Below are 25191 nucleotides of genomic sequence, written 5' to 3' on the forward strand. Positions count from 1 at the left end.
CAGACTGCAGATGAACAACTTTATACCCCACCACTCACTCTAATGAAGACACAAAGAGAACATTTACTCACAAAGCATCACAGGGAGTGGACTGAGCTCCATCCTGTCACTCTAATGACTGACTGACTGACAGTGCAGAGGAGTGTGTTAAAGCCTTACCACTTCCTGTGTTCTTACAGACAGACAGAGAGAGAGAGAGAGAGAGAGAGAGAGAGAGAGAGAGAGGGAGGATGGACATATGTATCTTCATATGTAAAGTGTATACTCTTATCACTTTTCAGTCTGCTAGTGTACACTGAGAACAGTCTGTATACATCTGTTTTATTTTGATGATGTTAAAGCAGTGAACTTTCACTTAATAGAATTTAAAAGAGGCAGAGATTTATTTATCGTACCTTTTCATTTGTTCACTGACCAGGCTATTTTGTGTAAAGCATTTAATTTTATTAAAGTTCTGTACACTCTTGTTGGGGTAAGATTTATTTGGTCCATTTTCTCATTTAGAAGTGGTTCCCCTCCCCCATTTCTCTCCTCTTTTGGTACAGTCCTGTCCATCTGAAGCCAGGACCACGAAGGAGAAATTTCCTAAATAATTTCAGCTTGGCCAACTTTTGGCTTTAAAAGAGCTCATTGAGTGTCAGTGGAGTTAAATTTGCCCACCATATCAACAGTTAAAAAGTTAAGTGTTAGTTACTGCTTTCACACGTTCACCTTCACACCTCCTCCCCTTCTTCACTGCTGAATTTGCACCACTACATTAAAATAGAAAATAAACCATATCCGCGACCTGGCCTCTGCTCTCAGGCCTCTAACACTGTCACTTCTCTGTGTGCGTACAGGACTAATGAGAAGTGTTTGTTTCTGCACAATTTCTGCTCTTGTTTTTGACAATAAAGGTAAATAATGATTACTCATTATTTAAAAAAAACAGCCATGGGCATTAGTTTGGTATTAATATGTATTAGAGTGAACTTAATGTACTGAAATGTTTCCCTGCACAGACCATAATACTACTAAAAATGGAAATGTAGGTTATTAGTCCTTTTCTCAGTCTAGTTAATGTTAACATGGTTTTTTGAAACCTTTCGGTGCACAGAAAAGACCACCAGAGGCTCACCACAGTGTCATGAAAATGCCAGAACTAGCATTAGACTACGATTCCCATCAGCCACGGCACTGCACATTATCACATCACATGACTGGTTGCATCTGATTCACATTTTTGGTTAATTAGCACTGGTATTTAAGTCATGTTTAGCACAGCACTTTTGTCTTGTGTTTGTCTTTCTTTGTCTTGTCATGCTTTCATGTCTCATGGTTATGTTTCTTTGTTTTGTGCTTTGTTTTTGTTTTTATTAAATGTGAATTTGCATTTGATCTGTCTAAGCCTTCATTACAAGACAACACAAGACCTACAAATCGATGCAGTGGATTTTTTTCACTGTTCAGGAAGAGTTCTTGGAGAGGACCCGTCTGCTGTGCGAGCACCAGGGGAAAGGTACGAGGGTAAAGGCCACTCAGGAATGGCTCAACGCCATACGCCCCTTCAGAACATTTTTTCGAACTGGGGATTCCTGACTCAATCAAAACCATCTCCCACCCTCCCTGCCCCACTTCGGACGTTGCTCGGATGTTACATTATGCTGCTACGATATTTATTATACTGTACATAGACTGCTACTTCTTATGTTTACACTATTTCAGCAACTTATATTGTACTCTTTGCATTATTCTCACTGGATTGACTTTTAAACAGAACTGCGTACTGGTCAGCGCTGCACTAGCGACTTACTGTGTCCATTGTCTATCCCAGTAGTCATTGTACTGTCTTGTGCTGTCTGCACATGCTTGCACTTGTGCACTTTATGTATAAATTTATGTAGTCTCTTGCAGTTCTGTGTTGTTCTGTGTTTGTCTTATGTATCACCTTGGTCCTGGAGAAACATTGTTTTGTTTCACTATGTTCTAACTGGCTGTATATGGTTGAAATGACAATAAACTCCACTTGACTTGACTTGCTCAGTCTGCCTGCCCAACTGAGGACATCGCCCTGCTCCCTTGCTTGGCTGAGGATGTTGCTCCACCATCCTCCTCTGCTGAGGACGTCGTTCCGCCTCCATACTCAGATGAGGACATCGCCCGCCCCCTCCCCCCAGGCCTCGCGGAGAATGTCACTCCCCTCCTTGTCCTCGCAGAGAACGTCGCTCCCTCCTGGCCTTGCGGAGAACTTTGATTCCCTCCTCTGGTCTCACAGAGAATGTAGCTCCCCCCACTGGCTGAGCAGTGGCTGACGCTCCACGATCATGCTCGTCCTGGGACATTGCACCACCCCTCAGCTGTGCGGAGGAGACCTCCTCACCTCTGTACCAGAGGGAGAACATCACACTTCCTTCCGGCCCCATGAGTGGTAGTGCTCAAAATAACTTTGATCAGCTAAGCAACATCTGGTCTGGGTGTCCAGGACCTCCACCTGAACTTTTTTCATCCTCCAGGAGCTGCGCATTATGGGGATTCTGTCATGGATATGCTGAAACTAGCATTAGACTACAATTCCCATGAGCTAGGGCACTGCACATGATCATGTCACATGACTGGTTACACTTGATTCATGTTTTTGCTTAATTAGCGCTGGTATTTAAATCCTGTTTGGCACAGCACTTTTTTCTCACATTTGTCTTTCTTTGTCTCGTTATGCTTTCATGTCTCATGGTTATGTTTCTTCGTACTTGTATTTTTCCGCGAGTTCTTAGTTCTTGTTTTGTTTTTTGTTTTCGTCTTTATTAAACTTGAATCTGCACTTGCCTCCCTCTATGCCTTCATTATGTGACACAGAGCAGCTAAAGACATTTTGGTTTATCACAACCATAACTTCCACTGGTGAAAGTACAGAGACCATTCAGTCATTTTCTTTTAGCAGATCACATGATCATGAGAGGTTGTCACTGAGCAGCAGATGACAGCAGGACACAGAAGATCAGCTATAGATTCCAACAATACAGACGCGTTTACACTCGCTAGATTATTTAAACCCTGTGTTTTAAAGCTGGAGGGGATGGATATGTGTAACTTCTAGTTTAGTGTGATTTTTCATGCATGACATTTTCTGCAGTGTGGAAAGAGAGGGCAGAGAAGTGTGGCCAGATTGGTGGCAGCCTGCAGTTGAAAAGAGAAACTAAAATGTCTTTGATGCACGCTACTGTAACTGCAGTACATTTGTAATCCTATTATAGTAATAATGTAGTAATAATATACCCAGTAATAGTAATAGAAGAGTGATCCAATAATAGTAGTATAGTGTTCCTAATAAAGTGGCCAGTGAGGGTATGTTCAGAAATCTTATCACTCTGAATAGTCATTTGTTACAAACTGCCCCTGCTGTGGAGACTCTGGCTTCAAATGGTGATTTTCAGCTTGGTCAACTTTTGGCTTTAAAAGAGCTCAGTGAGTGTCAGTGGAGTTAAATTTGCCCACCATATCAACAGTTAAAAAGTTAAGTGTTAGTTACTGCTTTCACACGTTCACCTTCACACCTCCTCCCCTTCTTCACTGCTGACTTTGCACCACTACATTAACATAGAAAATAAACCACATCCACAAACTGGTCTCTGCTCTCAGGCCTCTAACACTGTCACTGCTCTGTGTGTGTACAGGACTAATGAGAAGTGTGTGTTTCTGCACAGTTATTGCTCTTATTTTTGAGGAAAAAAGGTAAATAATGATTAGTGATTATTTTAAAAAAAAGAAGTGCTGTACATTAGTTTGTTATTAGTGTGTATTAGATTGAACTTGCTGTCCCGAGATATTTCCCTGCACAGACCATAATAGTAACAAAGATAGAAATGTAGATTACAAGGCAGTAGGTCTAGTTTCTCAGTAGGTCTAGTTAATACTAACTTGTTTTTTTTAATACTATTCACAGGAAAGACCACCAGAAGCTCATCACAGAGGTTGTCACTGAGCAGCAGATGACAGCAGGACACAGAAGATCAGGTACAGAGTCCAACAATACAGACTCGTTTACACTCATTAGATTATTTAAACCCTGTGTTTTAAACTTGCTCTACTTGTACTCTTACCTGTTGAACTATCATAGTTACTGAGAGTAGTTACACATCAAACTAAACCCTTCTCATAACAGATATGGATACACTGATCCACCTGAGCAGTCATGCTGAAGTACACACAATGTCCTAATCACACAATAAGCTCATCACTCAGGACATTCAGACTGCAGATGAACAACTTTATACCCCACCACTCACTCTAATGAAGACACAAAGAGAACATTTACTCACAGGGAGTGGACTCAGCTCCATCCTGTCTCTCTAATGACTGACTGACTGACAGAGCAGAGATGTGTGTTAAAGCCTTACCACTTCCTGTGTTCTCTCACAGAGAGAGAGAGAGAGAGAGAGAGAGAGAGAGAGGATGTATGTATTTGTCACTTATACATTTTAATGTATAAAACAGATGTGGTTGCTCCTGTTCCCCTTTTTTTCACATTAAGACTGTTTTAAGACTCACACTGTAAAACCTATAATGTTTCACTTTACTAGGATTAAAATCATTTGTATTAAAAAATAACACACTGAGTAACAGGGCTGCAAATAGGCAAAATATCTATAGATACGTTATATTCTCAGTGTCCACTTTATTAGGAACACCTATACATCTGCTCATTCATGCAATTATCCAATCAGCCAATCATGTGGCAGCAGCACAATTCATAACCTCATGCAGCAAGTTGAATTTCAGAAATCTCCTGGAATTTTCACACACAACAGTCTATATAGATTACACAAACAAAAAGACAAAAAGAAACAGCTTGCTGATGAGAGAGGTCAGAGGAGAATGGCCAGACTGGTTGGAGCTGACAGGAAGGCTGCAGTAACTCAACATGTGGTGGCCAGTGATTGAAAAGTGAAACTAAAATGCCTTTGACTCCCTCTAGTGGTAACTGCAGTATAATTTTAATCCTGACCTTCTCCACATTGTTATAGATTTAAACAGAACTGATTAAAATATATCTTATCACCGTACATTATATCTTATCATGTACATTGAGAACAGTCTGTACACACCTGTATTTTGAATTCTCTCATTCAAGTTTTAATCTTTTAAAATGACATCTAACTCCATAACCAGAGGCTTTTCCCATTATAGAGTAAAAAATGCAGTGTGTTATCGAGATGATATTTAACACGGTTTTGATAAACATCAAGTTATTTACATTTTCCACCCTTAGCTAGCTAGCTAGTGTGTTAAGTTGCATTTGTTAATGAACACAATAGCGATAAACACATTCATGCAGGTATCTAATCAGCCAATCATGTGGCAGCAGCACAATGCAAAAGAATCATGCAGCTACAGGTCAAGAGCTTCAGTTAATGTTCACATCAAACAGCAGGATGAAGAAAAAGTGGGATCTCTGTGACTTTGATCATGGCATGGATATTGGTACCAGAAGGGCTGGTTTGAGTATTTCAGAAACTGCTGATCTCCTGGGAATTTCACACACAACAGTCTCTAGAGTTTACACAGAATGGTGAGAAAAACAAAAACCACTGAGTAAGCAGCAGTTCTGTTGATTAGAGGTCAGAGGAAAATGGCCTGATTTGTTCGAGCTGCTATGAAGGATCTAGTAACTCAAATAAGCACTCTTTACAACTGTGGTGAGCAGAAAAGCATCTCAACAAGCACAAAATATCGAACCTTATGTGGATGGGTGTGACACTGCGGGACCGTAGAAGGCTGCACACACACACACACACACACACACACCCAGAGGCAGTAAGTGCGGAGAGTGTTCTCATGCTCTTTATTATCCTTAAAAGTGAAAGTGAAACTTACGGTGCAGGAAGAGGATGGGGGAAGTGAAACTGTGAGAATACATTAAATCGGCTCAGACTTTCTCGCTTTGGCTAACATTTGTATCTGCGTTTAGGAGGACAATGTGGGAAGTGAACACACAGAAACAAAGATTATTGAGGTAATGATTTTTCACTTACGTTTCCAGCGCTAGAGTGGCCGCGAGCTCCTTTTATAGCTCCTCGTCTTCTCCGGGAGGGTGAAGAGGAGCCGCGCCACTCATTGGCCGCCAGCCGTGCTGAGTTAGGTCGCTCCGCCCCACAGCCACGCGCACTCCGGCTGTCCAACACAAACGCGGTGCTGAAAGGACGCTGGGCTACAACAGCAGAAGACCACATCAGGTTCCACTCCTCTCAGCCAACAACAGCAATCTGAGGCTATCATGGGCACAGACTCACCGACACAGGACAGCTGAAGATTTAAAAAAAATCACCTGCTCTTTTTCCAGTTTTCAACTGTCCATGTTGCTGAAGACACACAGAGAAATTTTACTCACAGCATCACACAAATTGGTCAATGTCCAAATATTTATGGATCTGGCTGTTTTTTTTTCTTCTTTCCCCAAAATTGCATCTAAATAAATAATGTATGGTAAATGTTTTATTTTTTCTGCTGCTGATTTACAGTGTGCATGCCTAATGGTGAACAAGGAATAAAAAGGGCCTAGATTGCACAATAAGGTTTGAATGTAATATTTTTGTTTCTAGTTATAATCCATGTGTGTAATCTACACAGCAAAGCAAAAGCACATAAAAAGCACACTGTCTGTAATGCCCGCTATAGCACACACTGTCTAAGGAAGGGGTCCAAAAGGGACTCGTGACACTTTGTCAGTAACTGTCAGTATGAAGCTATGTTACTGAATTCATTTTTGTTACTGCTGACATGATAAATGTAAGCGCAGAGGAGCAGGAGCTGAGTTGGGGATGGAGCATGTGGAGCTTTAGTTGAGTCCAGAGCGAGTTTTCTTTCTGAATATCACTTCAGTTGCCTTCATAACACAAGCTTATGACATCTAACAGCCAGCTGTTCTTTACAAGAGACCTGAGATTTAAAATCTCATACACAAATGATATGGTAACTGTTACAGGACGGTTCAGTGTGGACCCAATTGCAGAGTGAAAACCCCTGCTTGTTTATAAATAACTGGGCAAGCAGAGTTTATATATTGGTGAAATAAAGGTTAAGGGAAAGGGTTGGGGTGTGATTGGTGCAGTCTCTCTAGTCACTTCTTTCCTCTGCTTTCTTTCTTTTCTGATTTGCTGAAATTCTCATTTTCCTTTTCTTTTATTCTTTTAACCTTACCTCTGATAAAGCTCTGACATACAATACCAGTCACTCCTCTACAAAGGCGTGACAAAAGATTATGTCAAAGCCTGGCCTTAAGTATCCTGCCTGGCAGGTGCAGTTAATCCAGGTTAATCAGCCTGGAGAATTCTGGGTAACTGAGGTCTCCTGAATGGCTGCTCTCACTGTGCTCCACTGCTGCCCTCTGCTGGCTGCTGGTGGTGTAGCGCAGCCTCTTACAGTAACAAAAGGGAATAAATGTTTATTTATACAGTAAAATATGCATGAAACTATTTTTCTGCTACAATTTTCCCTTGGAAGAAGTGTGTGATGTTCCTCACTTCAGACACCTCAGTTGTGTAGACTGTGTTAGTGCTCATATACAACAATGATTTAGATACAAGCTTGATTTACAAACCTCTAATCCTGACTATCTTAATCCCTCTGCCAGGACTGGGAAGAAATGCACTTATGAGGAAGTTATCTAGCAGGGTTTAACAGTGAAACCTTGTATTTCACTTTATAAGTAGCTTCTGATTGTCTGAATCACTGCCACTGCTGTAATGTTAATTTCCTGTGTTGTGTTTTGGACATTTTTCGGTGTTATGTTAGTCCTGTATATCAGTGTACCAGTGTGTAGACATGCAGTAAGAGTAATAACACTTCTGTTTGATTCTTCATTTACTCCTGAACTTTACTGCACTGAGATCCTCTACTTACACTGAATAATACTGCAGGATCGAGTTTCTGCTTTTAAGAGAACACTTTATTATTCCCATGTGGGAATTTCCAGTGTTACAGCAGGAGACAAGAGACAATATAAGACAATGAAAAGACAACAATATAGCAGCAGAAGGGGGTTTAAAATATAAATTAAAAGCATGAGAAATAAAGTTAACATTGTCTTGGTTACATTTTTTTATTATTTTTATTATTATATTGGCTCAATAAATGTTTTATCTCCAGTACATCATTGTATAAAAATACAAAATGCTAAAAATGCTGATATTGGCTTTTCACCAAACACTCTGACTGTAGTCATCTATACAGAAAATACAGCCTACACTGGAAAATATTACACTGCACATTTTCATTCTGAAATAATGCAGTTTATACCATATACCAGTGCTTCTCAAACTTTTTTGGTCCTGCCCCCCTTTAAACCTATAATCCCCCCTCCAATTAATTTCACTAAAAGTCACGAAAATTGAATAATTTTTTAACTGAAATTACAAATTTTAACATTTTTGAAATTACAATTGTGTTGCCGTTCAATCATTGAACAGAACAAGATCAGGTGCACATAGTGCATGAAACACACATACGCTGTTAACAAACTGTCCTTGGTACTGTCAGTGGCCTCGTTAACTTGAAGCACAAAGCTTTTCCCTTTTATTTTCTCAATAAACTGTTCCTCCAAGTCATTTGCATTATCAAAAATTAGTCTTGATATGGTGTCATTAGACACGGGGATAGTCTTTAATTTCGTGACACTCGCCTCATCAAGCATAACTGACACCATATCTATGGCAGCAGGAAGAATCAACTCTTCTGCAGTCGTGTGTGATTTCTTGCATTGTGCAACGCGATACACAATTATGTACGAAGCCAGAAGTTGTTGCTGAAGTGGCTTTTACAAAATGCCTATGCTGCCCACAATATTGATCAGGTTTTCTTTTAAAACAGAGGCTTTTGAACATAATTAGGACGTATCGTCTTAATTTTTAAGACATAGGACACACATAGGTCTCTCCTCCTCACCAACCACATTAACAGTGAAGCCGAGAGTAAGATATGCCTCATAATATTTTCTGCATTTAGCTTATCAATGACCACATGACCAGCACCTGACTGGGATGTCTGTGTGACCTCATCTACGGCTTTTCTCTTCCCTTTCACAAACCGATCCATCTTCCATGCTACGTCTGTTGGCTGTGTTTTTTTTTTTTTTTTTTTTTTTTTTTTTTTGATATCCGGTGCCCCCCCTGCAGTACCTGTGCACTCCCTCAGGGGACGCGCCCCACACTTTGAAAACAACGATTGTGTTAACAGAGGTCCAGCAACTGACAGAGTAGAGTATCATTCTATATTTTCTGGACTTAATGCAACCATTTTGCACAGATTACTGTGCTTGCTTAAACCTCATTACAGTTAGATCAAAAGTTTTGAGGTTTTAATGTGTAGGTCACCATGTTGGGATTAAACTCACTCCAATAGCAGACACATTTATTTCCCACATGCCAGGTGTTATTTTGCAGAAGCACAGCTCAACCCTCAGACAATGCATCAAAAACTTCTCTTGACCAATAAATATTTTTAAAGAATATTTGTTCATTTTTACTCTGTTTTGCATTAGCAGGATATAAGTGTTATTAGAAACTACACGAATGGTAACTTTCACCTCATGAGGAGGTTTGTAGGCTTTAGTTAAACAAATCCAGTCAGAACAATGAGGGCGTCTATAAGATGCTGAGCAAATAACAGCATGACATTAAAATGAAAAATCGGTATTATTTAAAATCCTCACAAAGTCCTAAAAAACAAGAAATTATGAAATTATTTTTACAGTAAATGCATCCTCTTTTGTTAAATGAACTTCGCTGACTCCTCTATGACTGCATTCTCAATTCTCTCTTCATCAGTGTGAGCTGTTAAAGAAATTAAAGTGTCATTTGTTTCATTTCAAAGTTTATTCCAGGTGTTTATGGCAGAAAAGCAACAAACCTGCATTTGATCTCATCCTAAACACAGTTTAAAGGGTGTTTGTTTTAAGGCTTATGAATGACAGTGAAGTGACAAGTGACAGAGCTTCAGGAAAAGATGTGTTAGAAAATGAAGATCATTCATTCAGTCATCTTCAGTAACTGCAAAATGTAGGTCAGAGATTCTTTATCAATTATTACAAACAATTTATTAACGTCCTTTTGTGTTATTAAAATGCTACCTCTTCCTTTTAAAACCTAAATTATACAGATTATCTAACGCCTGTTACTATGATGGATAAGTCAGCACATCTACTTATGAAATACATTTCTGCACTATTTTTAGTATTTTTACTTAATAATGTACATTATTAGTGAAGTTAAAATGTAACTCCACTTGAAGTGTCTGTCACATGTAAATTCACCCTCAGACCTCAACAGAAACAGATGTTGTGTTTTATATCATATCCTACTTACATTTAAATCTTACTGTAAGTGCATTTTAGAACAAGTGCTTTAACACTCAAGTGTGGATTTTTGCTTTTAAAATGAGAATAGTGAATCACATACTTACTACTTCTTCTAAGGTGAAAATGTTTTTCTTGCATTAAGTAAAGTTATTGTGCTCATTATGTGAAACGTAGTGAAAGAGTTCTTACCTCGAGCTCTGTAACATTTGACCAGCAGAATGATGGTCACCAGCAGATACGGAGAGGCCGTCACTACACTACTGATCAGCATGAGCACTGAGAATGGAGCTTCTACACATGATGGACCCGACGGTTCTACACATGATGGACCTGATGCTGAATAAAATAATCATTATAATAACACTTTATTAATGCGGAGGTGTTTGTAAGTTTTAGCTCAATCTATGTACAAATAAATTCTTTTACACTTGTGTGCACAAGCATAACATAGGATATTGTACACAGAGTTACATAAATTAAGGACTATAGATTACATTATGTAAAGCTACAGAGTTCAAGTCACAGTTGTATTTAGATGAATATTTAAATGATTTCTCACGTCTGACTGAGAGCCAGCTTTTCAGTGACTCTCCTCTCTCTGGGTGTTTACAGTGGTAGAAACCTTCATCTGACTTTGAGAGGTTATAGATGATCATATCTCCTGTAGTCTGTGTCTGTAGAACTGCTCCATCTTCATAGAAATCAGCTCGGAGGTTTGAAGAATTTGTGTTGCGATATAAACAGTGTAGAGTCAGAAGATGTCCCTCACACACAGGATGGACAGGACTCTCCAGGATCACATCACCATCTAGAACACAGAAAATCACAAACAAGGAAATCCACACACTACGATGTTTGTGTAGACAATATAAATAAAAGTTCTACTACTAGCATACATGTCTCCATACTCAGAATTATAGAAATGTACAGGTAATGTACTGAGGGAAAAAAAATAGTTATCTTTTTTCTTCCGGAACAATATCAGAGCTCTGAATATTCTGTAAATCATTTCCCTTTTCCTTTAACAGTAAACACACTACATGAAGACTCACCATGCACTGTGATGTTGACAGGATTACTGTTTTCTCCAGATTCAGACTCACACCAGTAAACTCCAGTGTGTGATGTGGAAGGGAAGCTGATTTTACATGTAGATCCTGTAACTGATCCCCACCGTGAACAATCTAACACTCTCTCACTGTGTGTGTATCGTCTCACTGTCCATCCAGTAGAGTTACTCTGGTCCTCACAGCTGAGTGAGAGAGAGTCATTAGTAAAGTGTTGAGTTCTGCTGGGATTGATGATCAGAGAGACTGGAGGAGATTCACCTTAAACACAGAAAAGAGAAATTTTAATTAAAAAAAAAGAACAGCAATCATGTAATATAATGTGACAGAACCCAAGTAAATTGCTGTAACTTGTACAAGATTGAGGAGACTAATGAGCCAATGTACTGGATTATGTTTTATTTTATACTAAAATATATTTACAAGTATTTTGCTTCCAGAATTTACAGTATATTACTGGAAACATACAGGAATAATAACAGGAATTATCTGTAAAGATATTAGAATACTTTACAGTAAATATGTTTACGGTTATTTACTGCCATTTGTTCTTTACTACCAGTGATTTACTGTAAATATTACAGTAAATGTTTTACAGTGAGGAACAGGTGCACACAATCAAGGAATCACATCAGCGGGGGACATTACGCCTCTTCACCACCAGATGTCACTGTCACCTGAGTATTAGTCTAGCTCTATCACACCACCTACAAGGGCACTTCCTCATTGTAGAGTATATTAGGCCAGCACATGGTCTTATACATGACGTAAAGTTTTGCCAATCCCAGGGTTTGTGCAAGTACAGAGCAGTGTTTAGTTTGTGATTGTCATTGCCCTGTTTAGACTCTTTGCCTTGTCTTTTGATTAGTCTTTTGGATTTGTTCTCTGATTTCTTGTACGGTGCTTCAGCGTGTTTGACTCTTGCCTGCTTTACAACACTGTTATTTGCATTGTGTTTACTAACAGTGTAACATAATGACATCATCTGTACCTGCATCTGTTTTTGCTCTAAATAGCCATATCTGTATTTGGATTTAAACCTGATGTGGGCATGTTCTTCCCTTTTTGGCAAGCTTTCTAAGATTGAAAAAAAAAAATGACATCTGTGCACCTGCTACTCGTATCTGTATCTGTTTAGAACACGTTTTCTGTTCACTCTGAATAATGTATTTGTACTTGGTTACATCCGTAATGTTTACCTGCTCTACCATTCTGGCTTTTAAAATAAAATCTTCCTGCACATAGATCCTCAACCATCTCCTCAGTCCTGTATGTTACCCAGAAAAATTACCCAATGACAAGGGGCAGAAACATCACAAAATACAGAGGAACACAAGGGAAATTGTGACAATAAGCCTCTACCAGCACTTAGGGCTCTTTAACTGCCTTATACATATTAATAAATAAATGTTGCATTAATCTGATCTTACATTCACACTTTTATTTCTACACTTCAACACAACAGTTAATTTTCCTCACCAGTGATCCATAGTGGCTGTGGATTGCTGTACTGTGTGTGAAAGGCTGGTTCTCCTCTCTCTCCTCTGCACATATAAACTCCTGTGTGATGAAGAGCAGCAGGACTGAGAGTGTAGGAGCCTCCAGATCCTCTGCTGCTGTCTGAGAGGAGCTCCACATACATGATATAGCCACGATTATGTTTTACTTGAGTTAAGCCGTCTCTGTAGGGAACAGTTGTGTACCAGCTGAATGTCCAGTCTGTAGAGGAGTCTGTAACCTCACAGCTTAGAGTCACTGAGTCTCCTTCAGTCAGCCAGCTCTGTGGAGATACACTCAGTACTGCCCATGGTCTCTCTGTTACACAGGAAATACAAAATGATTCATTTGTAGATTTATTTAATACACAGTAAGAAGCTTTTGAATGAAAGTCTAATTGTACATTTTGACGTGTCCCTATAAACCCTCACACACTCACCTGATACAGTCAGTGTAACAGCATCACTGAGGTGTGAGGAGCGTGAGCCTCTTCTCTCTTCTCCCCTACAGGTGTATTTACCTGTGTGGGTCACTTCAACACCACTGATCCTGTACACCTGTTCACTACTGACAGGACTGTGTGAAGCATCTTTATACCAGCTGTACTGCCAGCTAGAGACACCTTCATCCTGTATGTCACATCTCAGAGTGACGGCGTCTCCACTGAACACCTGTTTATCAGGATTTATGGATGCATCTGGCTTAGGTCTTGCTGTAGAAAAATAATAGAGCATCTAAACTGTCAATTTATCATCATGGGTGTATAATGATAATATGGGAATAGTGGAATAATGAAGGCAACACTTTGCTTTTATCAACTCTCAGCTAATTTACAAATATACTTTTTTATCTTTAATAAACTGCGAGATCTGTTAATATTAACTCTGAAATCTGAAAACTCTGATTCACATCTAGATCCAGTTAAACTGTTCCAACTAAGGACTGAGTAATAGTTACAAAAAGTAACTTTGGATAAAACATTAATAATGTGTAGTTAAATGAGTTTATCTGTATGTCTAAATTACAGTGATCTTTACTATTCATATTTAGAAATATATTTTTTCCCACAAAAACACAGTCTTCATTAGTAAAACAGTTTCAGTGTGACTCACACCCACAATAATTTACACACATTTTCAAAGTTTAACTGAAATGAAAATGTATAATTAAGATTACAGCATGGGGCAGGTTTTGTGTACTTTTTTAATTACAGTAAATTTGTGCTTAAGCCTAATGACTTTACAACAGTTTGTGGAGTTCAGTTGTTTAGTTACACACATGTAACCATGTTATCAGTATTTACAACATATTTCCATAAATAGTATTTGTAACTACTTATTATTCTATTCAATATAGTATGTTGAGTTTAGACTGTAAGGAAGTGAAGATAATTTCTTACATTTCTCACACATTGGAGACTTCTGGTTTCAGACGTACTGTACACTGTGTAATTTTCCTTCTTTTAGCAAAGTTTAAAAAAGTAATAAAACACTCTGTCTCACAATTTTATAGAAAAACACTGAATGATGTGGTCGTGGTATAAAGTGAATTACTGTTTCCACCCCAAAGTACAGATTATTTTCCTATAACAGCGTGTCCTCATGTGATTTATTCCTTTTAAAGCACAGCAATTTACCAATGATTACAATTTTTAATTTATTAATGAATGACACATTGTACTTTTCATCCATTTATAGTTACATTTATAGTTGTGGAATGTCTGCAAAACAAGTTAGTTCCTGTTCTCACTTACATTATAACAGCTATAAACAGTCATTTCCTCACCAGCTTCGCATTTTTCTCACTTTTTTAATGAATAAAAAATTGCAGCTTGTCATGTTACAGGGAAACAGCAAATCATAAACTCCTCTGTCCTGAAGACTTTTCCATGATGGAAAACTTAAAGTTATAGCTTTACCTCTTTTCTTATTTTTCTTTGTTAAATAAGATGTTTTTAAACTTTTGCATTGGATCTCAGCAGCCACAAATGAAAAATACCTTTAAAACATGTTTCAAGATTATTTTAAACATTCTGGAATAACAAGGAATTACAATAGTTAAGCAATATTTTTTCTTTCTCCTTCTAACAAACCTGTCGTGAAAACGGGAAAAAATCATGACATACCTCTCACTGTAATCCTCACAGAATCACTGAGCTCTGTGTAGTAGTAGCCGTTGCTGTAGTAGTTGTAGTAGTAGAAGTAGCTTCTCCTGCATGCCTGACACTTGTACACTATTTCTCTTGCATTATCGACTGTCACTTGTGTGTGTGCTTGTTCACTGTTCAGAAGCTGTAACAGCTGATAATTTTTGTACCAGAGAAACTCCCATCCAGTCGACTGCTGCAGCTCACAGCTCAGAGTGATGGTGTCTCCAGTGTAGACGGAGCTCTGAGGATTCACTCTCACAGTCGGTTTGGGGTTTCCTGTTGGTATGAAATGATGAAGGTGTCAGAGCTGCTTTTCACTTTACAACATAAGCATTAGATTCACTGTGCTTTAACATATGCTTTGTGTCTAAGACAAAGATTTAGATTTAACATTTGATACAAGATGTTATAATTGTATGTTTTCTTACACGGCTGCTATTCAGTATATTTTCTATGTAACAAAATTCATGATTGGATTGAAGCGTAAAACTCTGTATTTGATTATTTTAGATTATTTGTTATTTTATGGATCCTGCACAAATCCTGCACCTCCATCTGAACATATCTGCATTTTCATAAAAATCAAGAGCATGACTTCCTGTAGTAAAGCCATGACTCAGGACTTTTTTCCAAAATATCTACAGGCATTCTGTAGCTAAACGTAATCATCTAGTTGAGAAACATTAATTATCGTTTTCATTTCAGTCCAACAATGAAAGTAACATCAGTTTGTCTTTTTAGTGAAGAAGAAACATGTTTTGTATGCATGTCTATATAAGTACTTGAAATTATAAGGTTCAATCACTTTTGTCTATTTTTTAATATGGACTTTATTGAATATATGTGAGGCAGTCTGGAAAAATTCATTAGACATTGCTACAGTTGGCTTCTGGTAACATCCAAACATGTTCCAAACCTCTCTAGCTAAATGTATTTGACTAAGGCTCAGATAAAAAATTTTAGCTGTATAGAAACTTTTAATTTAGTTACATAGAAACAGACATGAGTCTAATTAATTCAGTTTGTATTCAGACTGCCTGATATATGATGCAGTCAGATAGTCAAATATATCTGCGATTCTCCTGTGACATCACATCATCATTAAAACAGGGAGGAGTGTTTACACATTTTGTACAGAAGACAGCAGACAAAGTTATAAAATATTTAAATGACCTAAAACAAAGACATTAATAACTAGAAATATAGTCAACAGAACAGAAGTGAATCAGGGATTATTTCCCCAGCGGTGTTAGTGTGAACAGACATCAGTCAAGTGAAGAGAAGATAATGAGGCTTGTATTTAAATGCTGTGAGTGACTTCTACCTCAGGTGATGAGACAGAGACTGATGTGGATGATGCTGATAATCAAAATCTCTCAAAATTACAGAATTCTCAGATAAAACCTTATAATTGCAATGCCTCAAATGATCTTCTAATAAATCAGATAATGGCAGAGCCAACACAAGGTGAGATTTACTGCCTTCTTTCTTAATGATCACTGTGTACTATTAATCAGACTGACTCACCACAATTCTACTGCAAACTTAATATAAAACCCAAATGCTACTGCAAAACACATGATGATGATTCCTGTGAAAGAAATCGGTGTCTACTAGACAGGGAAGTGAAAGTCAGCATTAAACAAACAGGGAATCAGTTACTGACAGCTCAAAATCTGAACCCTAAAAATAATGTTATCATATTAAATAAGAAATAAACACCCACAGACTCACCTGATACAGTCAGTGTAACAGCATCACTGATCACTGAGCTCTGAAAGTTACTCACGTGTTGTCTTGTGCAGGTGTAGTCACCACTGTCAGAGTATCCAACAGACTGGATTATGAACTCCTGCATTGTATGTCCTGTGAGTCTGTTATTATTTTTATACCAGCTGTATGTCCAGTGACTGCTTCCTCCTCTCTCTACATCACATCTGAGAGTAACACGCTCTCCAATGAACACATGTGTATCAGGCTTTATGGACACCACGACTTTAGGACTCCCTGTAAAACATTCTATTGTTAATAAACCTTACTCTACTAATATAATGTAACTAGTAACTAGTGTACACTCCTAATATAGTTTTTTAGACTGAGTATGAGAACATGTTTTTTGTTGATACTGATATGTGTAACCTGCTGTAGTGTTGTGAGTTCTGTATGGCTATTCCTGCAAATTTTAGTTGTATTTCATTTTGTATGTATATATATATATATATATATATATATATATATATATATATATATATATATATATTACATACCCACACATACACACACACACACACATATATATATATAATGCAGATTCTTTATTTTCTTTACATGATACAGAAGAGAAAAAATATGTAATTAAAGTTTGACCTTTGTGTGACCTCATTCCTAGTCGCCCAGTTGCATCAGGCTCTCTCAGTTCAGCATGTGACTAGAGAGAGTCAGGTATGTTTTTTTCCATCTCTCCGTGATATCGAGTAAAAATGTGTTACATTGAGCGAAAATATGACTAAATACAGAAGTGTTATAAAGCTGGAATGAGTTCAAGTATGTACTTTTCAGTTAATAGCAAAGCGGATATTTAGAGTTTTATTAGTGAACAGTGTGTGTTTGATGTTACCGCCTGCGCGCCAATTTAGAGTTAATGTAAGTTTATACATATAATTTTGGTGGATTGACTCTGTGAAAGTGTTAGTCTGTGAAACAAACATGCATCAAATGTGTGTAGTTTTTATTTTGACCATAAATTGTATGTATTTAACCATATTTGAGATGCAGATTATTGTGTTAATGGGGAACAGGGATTAATTTTCCTCTCATGTATCCCTCAGCTGACAGACCGTTGATCTGAGGGTGTGTGTGAGTGCCTGGAGTCAGTGGTTCATTTGTGGTGCTGAGTGAAATACGCTACGCTACGTACTATTAAGAAATCAGGGGCATCATGGAACATTTTATTTAGCACTATTTATGTCAGTTGTTCCCAAGTACTGCTGTTATTAAACTTGTGCTGTTTTATAATTAATATGTTAAGACATTTAAGCAACGTAAAACTATTTAATTTTAAAACTATTTATTCACATCTAAACTTTTGTTGATCATCCTTTTCTTATATTATAACACTATTTATCTTACGTGAAAGTAGTTCTTGTAAAAAAGGAAACAGTAAATGAAGAGCCACACAGTGTGGGTGAATTTACCAAGAGCACAAAGTGAATCTACACATGAGATGGTACAACAACAAATTTCCTTTGTTTAGAGCTATAAAATCTGCATTAATAAACTAGTAACATACTGACAAATAGTGCACAAACTTATCAGCCTCAAAACAAATCATATATGCACACAATATAAAGTATAAACCATATATAAATCACCTTGAGCAGGGGCCACTGGTTTAAGTGAATTGAGCACTAAAAAGAAAACAGAAAAAAAAACACTACGTAAATATGGATAATATTCAGTCTATTAATTAAAACAGCACATTTTAGACAGACCGAACCCACAAGATTAAATCTTATTCAGGAAATCTAAACTACCATCTGTAAGAAATCCATTTTAAACTCTCTTAATAAACAAAAACTGCAATAACTTATAGAACAGTCACTGTTCTGCTCATTAAGGTGTTTGTTTCAATTTATTTCACTTTATTGCACAAAGCAACTGTCATGGAACAGAAATCTGAGATGTTCTTTTAATGAGAGCCAGACAAATCCAAAAACATTAGGCAAGCTCAAGGTCAAAAACAGGCTTGGAAAATTCAGATGCACTAAACAAACTGAGCATTTACTTTGCCACGTCTTTGTGAGTGAAAGTCTCTTTAAAAGTGAGAGAGAGAGAGAGAGAGAGAGAGAGAGAGGTGGGGAACACGTGCGTGTGATCAAAAGTGATTGGGATCAGGTTAATAGTAGTGGATTCTGGGATGTGTAGTCCAGGCCGGCCATGATTTTAGGTCAAGGTGTGTTCTGGGAAGTGGAGCTTGTGGAGTGATTTGATGAAATGTGCAGCAGATATTATGGAAGTGTGATAATCTTAGCTCTGGGAAATAAAACCAACACTGTAGTGTTCTTACAGAGAAATTGAGTGAGAGAGGGAGAGAGAGAGGATGGAAAGATATAACTTGTATTTTATCGTGATTGTCATGCATGACATTTTCTGCAGTGTGGAAAGAGAGGGCAGAGAAGTGTGGCCAGACTGGTGGCAGCCTGCAGTTGAAAGGTGAATCTACAATGATTTTGACTCCCTCTACTGGTAACTGCAGAAGATTTTTAATCCTGACCTTGTCCACATTGTAATAGATTTAAACTGAACTGTTTAAATACCTCTCATCACCTTTTATTCTGCTCATGTCTTTTATTTTGATGAAGTTAAATCGCTGTAAAGTTTCCAGCATTATAATGCACCATATCACAAAGCAGAAGTCACATCAAACTTGTCCCATGAATAAGACAATAAGTTCAGCGGACTTCGGTGGCCTTCTCCGTTACCAGATCTAAATCCCATTAAGCACCTTTGGGATGTGGTAGAATGGGAATTTCTCAGCATGAACGTGCAGCTGAAAAAATCTGCAGCAATTATATGATGCAATCATGTGAGCACGGACCAGAGTGTCAAAGGATTTTTTACAACAACTTTGGTAAGGGAGTGGGGGTGTGGTGCATGGTATAGTAATAGTATAGCAATAGTATAGTGTTCCAGTAGTAGTATAGTGTTCCTAATAAAGTGGCCAGTGAGGGTATGTTCAGAAATCTTATCACTCTGAATAGTCATTTTGTCTCCAACTGGCCCTGCTGTGGAGACTCTGGCTTCAAATGGTGATTTTCAGCTTGGCCAACTTTTGGCTTTAAAAGAGCTCAGTGAGTGTCAGTGGAGTTAAATTTGCCCACCACATCAACAGTTAAAAAGTTAAGTGTTAGTTACTGCTTTCACACATCTACCTTCACACCTCCTCCCATTCTTTACTGCTGAATTTGCACCACCACCTTAAAATAGAAAATAAACCACATCCGTGACCTGGTCTCTGCTCTCAGGCCTCTAACACTGTCACTGCTCTGTGTGTGTACAGGACTAATGAGAAGTGTTTGTTACTGCAAAATTATTGCTCTTATTTTTAACACAGACCGGTAAACAATGATTAGTGATTATAAAAAAACAAAGAAACAAACAAAAAAACGCTGTATATTAGTTTGGTATTAGAGTGAACTTGCTGTACTGAGATTAGGTTACGTTATAAGGCATTTTCTCAGTAAGTCTAGTTAATGCTAATGTGTTTTTGTTAAAACCTTTCTGTGCTCAGGAAAGACCACCAGAGTCTCACCACAGCAGCTAAAGACATTTCAGTTAGTCACAACTATGACTTCCACTGGTGAAAGTACAAACACCATCCAGTCATTTTCTTTTAGCAGATCAGATGATCATGAGAGGTTGTCACTGAGCAGCAGATGACAGCAGGACACAGAAGATCAGCTACAGATTCCAACAATACAGACTCGTTTACACTCATTAGATTATTTAAACCCTGTGTTTTAAACTTGCTCTACTTGTACTCTTACCTGTTGAACTGTAGTTACTGAGAGTAGTTACACATCAAACTAAACCCTTCTCCTAACAGATATGGATACACTGATCCACCTGAGCAGTCATGCTGAAGTACACACAATGTCCTAATCACACAATAAGCTCATCACTCAGGACATTCAGACTGCAGATGAACAACTTTATACCCCACCACTCACGCTAATGAAGACACAAATAGAACATTTACTCACAGAGCATCACAGGGAGTGGACTGAGCTCCATCCTGTCTCTCTAATGACTGACTGACTGACTGACAGAGCAGAGGTGTGTGTTAAAGCTTTACCACTTCCTGTGTTCTCTCACAGACAGAGACAGAGTGAGAGAGAGAGAGAGAGAGAGAGAGAGGAAGGGAGAGAGAGAGAGAGAAAGAGTGTGCCTATATGTCACTTTTACATTTCCTGTTTTCGCTTTTAAGGGGGGGATTGTGGCATGGGGTGAATGCATGCTTCTATTTTAGTGGTCACAGGCACAGAAGCTTCCTGTGTCACAGAGAGAGAGAGAGAGAGTGAGAGTGAGAATGTATGTGTCACTTCTACATTTTAGTTGACACAGATGTGGTTGCTCCTGTTCCCTTTTTTTACATTAAAAATGTTTTAAGACTCACACTGTAAAACCTATAATGTTTCACTTTACTAGGATTAAAATCATTTGTATTAAAGAATAACACACTGAGTAACAGGGCTGCAAATAGGCAAAATATCTAAATGTACATTATATTCTCATTGTCCACTTTATTAGGAACACTTTTACACCTGCTCATTCATACAATTATCCAATCAGCCAATCATGTGGCAGCAGCACAATTCACAACCTCATGCAGTAAATTGAATTTCAGAAATCTCCTGGGATTTTCTCACACAACAGTCTATATAGATTACACAAACAAAAAGACAGAAAGAAACAGCTTGTTGATGAGAGAGGTCAGAGGAGAATGGCCAGACTGGTTATAGCTGACAGGAAGGCTGCAGTAGCTCAACATGTGGTGGCCAGTGATTGAAAAGTGAAACTAAAATGCCTTTGACTCCCTCTAGTGGTAACTGCAGTATAATTTTAATCCTGACTTCATCCACACTGTAATAGATTTAAACAGAACTGATTAAAATATATCTTATCACTGTTCAGTCTGCTCATGTACATTGAGAACAGTCTGTACGCACCTGCGTTTTGAATTATCTCATTCAAGTTTTAATCTTTTAAAATGACATCTAACTCCATAACGAGAGGCTTTTCTGTTATTGAGTTAAAAATGCAGTGTGCTATGGAGATGATATTTAACAGTTTTGTTAAACATCAAGTTATTTAATGAAATTAAAATTTGTCCTTGTGTGAGGTGAGAGATGAAAATTAATGTATTCTTCATATTAAATGCTAATGTTCATTTTATTTACATTATTAATTGCAGGTAGGTACAGAGACTTTTCGCATGTGTCGTCATTAATGAACAGTAGTGTTCCTGTTGTCACTATGAACATTGTGTAGGTGCTGAAATGCATGAGTGACAGTGAATCTGAACTGTCTATTAATGGTATATTCCAGATCAAGGTAAGCAGTTAATGACTCGCTACATTTTCCACCCTTAGCTAGCTAGCTAGCTAGCTAGTGTGTTTAAGTTGCATTTACTAATGAACACAATAGCGATAATCTCTGAGTTATCTCACTTATCTGGAGGCGAAACAGCTACATACACTCACTGTCTATTTTATTAGGAACACCTGTAAAACTGCACATTCATGCAGGTATCTAATCAGCCAATCATGTGGCAGCAGCACAATGCAAAAGAATCATGCAGCTACAGGTCAAGAGCTTCAGTTAATGTTCACATCAAACAGCAGAATGAAGAAAAAGTGGGATCTCTGTGACTTTGATCATGGCATGGATATTGGTACCAGAAGGGCTGGTTTGAGTATTTCAGAAACTGCTGATCTCCTGGGAATTTCACACACAACAGTCTCTAGAGTTTACACAGAATGGTGAGAAAAACAAAAACCACTGAGTAAGCAGCAGTTCTGTTGATAAGAGGTCAGAGGAAAATGGCCAGATTGGTTCGAGCTGCTATGAAGGATCTAGTAACTCAAATAAGCACTCTTTACAACTGTGGTGAGCAGAAAAGCATCTCAACAAGCACAAAATATCGAACCTTATGTGGATGGGTGTGACACTGCGGGACCGTAGAAGGCTGCACGCGCACACGCGCACACACACACACACACACACACACACAGAGGCAGTAATTGCGGGGGTGGGGACATGTGCTCTTTATTATCCTTAAAAGTGAAAGTGAAACTTACGGTAGAGGAAAACAGTGTGAGACGTGAGTCTGTAAGAATACAACAGACCGGCTGAAGCAGCGGAGAAGTCATCAAGCGACAGAAACTCGTCTTCCTCACTTTCGTTTACATCTGCGTCTGTATCTAAGAAATACACAAAAACAGAGAATAATAATATAATCATTTTCCCTTCCTTCTCCCTCACTACAGTGGCCGCGAGCTCCTTTTATAGCTCCTCGTCTTCTCCGGGAGGGTGAAGAGGAGCCGCGCCACTCATTGGCCGCCAGCCGTGCTGAGTTAGGTCGCTCCGCCCCACAGCCACGCGCACTCCGGCTGTCCAACACAAACGCGGTGCTGAAAGGACGCTGACTTTTCAGCAGCACGCCGTCAGTCGCGCGAGGAGCGTTTGATGTTTTACGTGCGCGGGCTGTCGGTCCGCCGTCACAATGGGCTACAACAGCAGAAGACCACATCAGGTTCCACTCCTCTCAGCCAACAACAGCAATCTGAGGCTATCATGGGCACAGACTCACCGACACAGGACAGCTGAAGATTTAAAAAAAATCACCTGCTCTTTTTCCAGTCTTCAACTGTCCATGTTGCTGAAGACACACAGAGAAATTTTACTCACAGCATCACACAACTTGGTCAATGTCCAAATATTTATGGATCTGGCTATTTTTTTTTTTTTTTTCCAAAATTGCATCTAAATAAATAATGTGTGGTAAATGTTTTCTTTTTTTCTGCTGCTGATTTACAGTGTGCATGCCTAATGGTGAACAAGGAATAAAAAGGGCCTAGATTGCACAATAAGGTTTGAATGTAATATTTTTGTGTTTCTAGTTATAATCCATGTGTGTAATCTGCACAGCAAAGTAAAAGCACATAAAAAGCACATTGTGTGTAATGCCCGCTATAGCACACACTGTCTAAGGAAGGGGTCCAAAAGGGACTCGTGACACTTTGTCAGTAACTGTCAGTATGAAGCTATGTTACTGAATTCATTTTTGTTACTGCTGACATGATAAATGTAAGTGCAGAGGAGCAGGAGCTGAGTTGGGGATGGAGCATGTGGAGCTTTAGTTGAGTCCAGAGAGAGTTTTCTCACTGAATATCACTTCAGTTGCCTTCATAACACAAGCTTATGACATCTAACAGCCAGCTGTTCTTTACAAGAGACCCGAGTTTTAAAATCTCATACACAAATGATATGGTAACTGTTACAGGACGGTTCAGTGTGGACCCAATTGCAGAGTGAAAACCCCTGCTTGCTTATAAATAACTGGGCAAGCAGGGTTTATATATTGGTGAAATAAAGGGTAAGGGAAGGGTTGGGGTGTGATTGGTGCAATCTCTCTAGTCACTTCTTTCCTCTGCTTTCTTTCTTTTCTAATTCTTTTAAATTCTCATTTTCCTTTCTTTCCTTTCCTTCCCTTACCTCAGATAAAGCCCTGACAATACAATACCAGTCACTCCTCTACAAAGGTGTGACAAAGGGCTGTCTCAAAGACTGGCCTTAAGTATCCTGCCTGGCAGGTTAATCAGCCTGGAGAATTCTGGGTAACTGAGTTCTCCTTAATGGCTGCTCTCACTGTGCTCCACTGCTGCCCTCTGCTGGCTGCTGGAGGTGTAGCGCGGCCTCTTGAAGTAACAAAAGGGAATAAATGTTTATTTATACAGTAAAATATGCATGAAACTATTTTTCTGCTACAATTTTCCGTTGGAAGAAGTGTGTGATGTTCCTGACTGCAGACACCTACCAAAAATTATCCCCAATTGTGTAGACTGTGTTAGTGCTCATATACAACAATGCTTTAGATACAAGCTTGATTTACAAACCTCTAATCCTGACTATCTTAATCCCTCTGCCAGGACTGGGAAGAAATGCAGTTAGTAGCTTTTCATTCTGAATCACTGCCACTGCTGTAATGTTAATTTCCAGTGATGTGTTTTGGACATTTTCAGTGTTATGTTAGTCCTGTACATCAGTGTACCAGTGTGTAGACATGCAGTAAGAGCAACAACATTTCTATTTGATTCCTCATTTACTCCTGAACTTTACTGCACTGAGATCCTCTACTTACACTGAATAATACTGCAGGATCGAGTTTCTGCATTTAAGAGAACACTTTATTAATTGAGAAGACTACCCTGAGTTCACAAGTAGGAATTTCGAGTTGAGGGGGCGTTTTCTATTGTTTTTTCCGGTCAGAGGTTTGAAATTACAAGTTATGATCTAAGTCAAATGCAGAATCTCTCAAATAGCCACTCTTTGAGCAGAAACACATCTCAGAACACACAATATGTTGAACC

At 38.5% G+C, this 25191-nt stretch overlaps 1 protein-coding gene across 1 annotated transcript in view; it reads right to left on the bottom strand.

Annotated features, from left to right (window-relative positions):
- Window positions 1-9741: 9741 nt before the first annotated feature.
- LOC128318109 (B-cell receptor CD22-like) overlaps window positions 9742-25191 on the bottom strand; it is a 34548-nt gene continuing 19098 nt past the window's right edge. The window contains exons 4-10 of the mRNA XM_053233255.1: window positions 15017-15316; window positions 13331-13603; window positions 12874-13209; window positions 11380-11655; window positions 10887-11135; window positions 10517-10624; window positions 9742-9803 (exon numbers count right to left, since the gene is read on the bottom strand). Of these exons, the coding sequence (XP_053089230.1) occupies window positions 9742-9803; window positions 10517-10624; window positions 10887-11135; window positions 11380-11655; window positions 12874-13209; window positions 13331-13603; window positions 15017-15316 (1604 nt within the window). The remainder of the gene's footprint in view (window positions 9804-10516; window positions 10625-10886; window positions 11136-11379; window positions 11656-12873; window positions 13210-13330; window positions 13604-15016; window positions 15317-25191) is intronic.

Source organism: Pangasianodon hypophthalmus, chromosome 4, assembly GCF_027358585.1.
Source record: "Pangasianodon hypophthalmus isolate fPanHyp1 chromosome 4, fPanHyp1.pri, whole genome shotgun sequence".
Taxonomy (NCBI): domain Eukaryota; kingdom Metazoa; phylum Chordata; class Actinopteri; order Siluriformes; family Pangasiidae; genus Pangasianodon; species Pangasianodon hypophthalmus.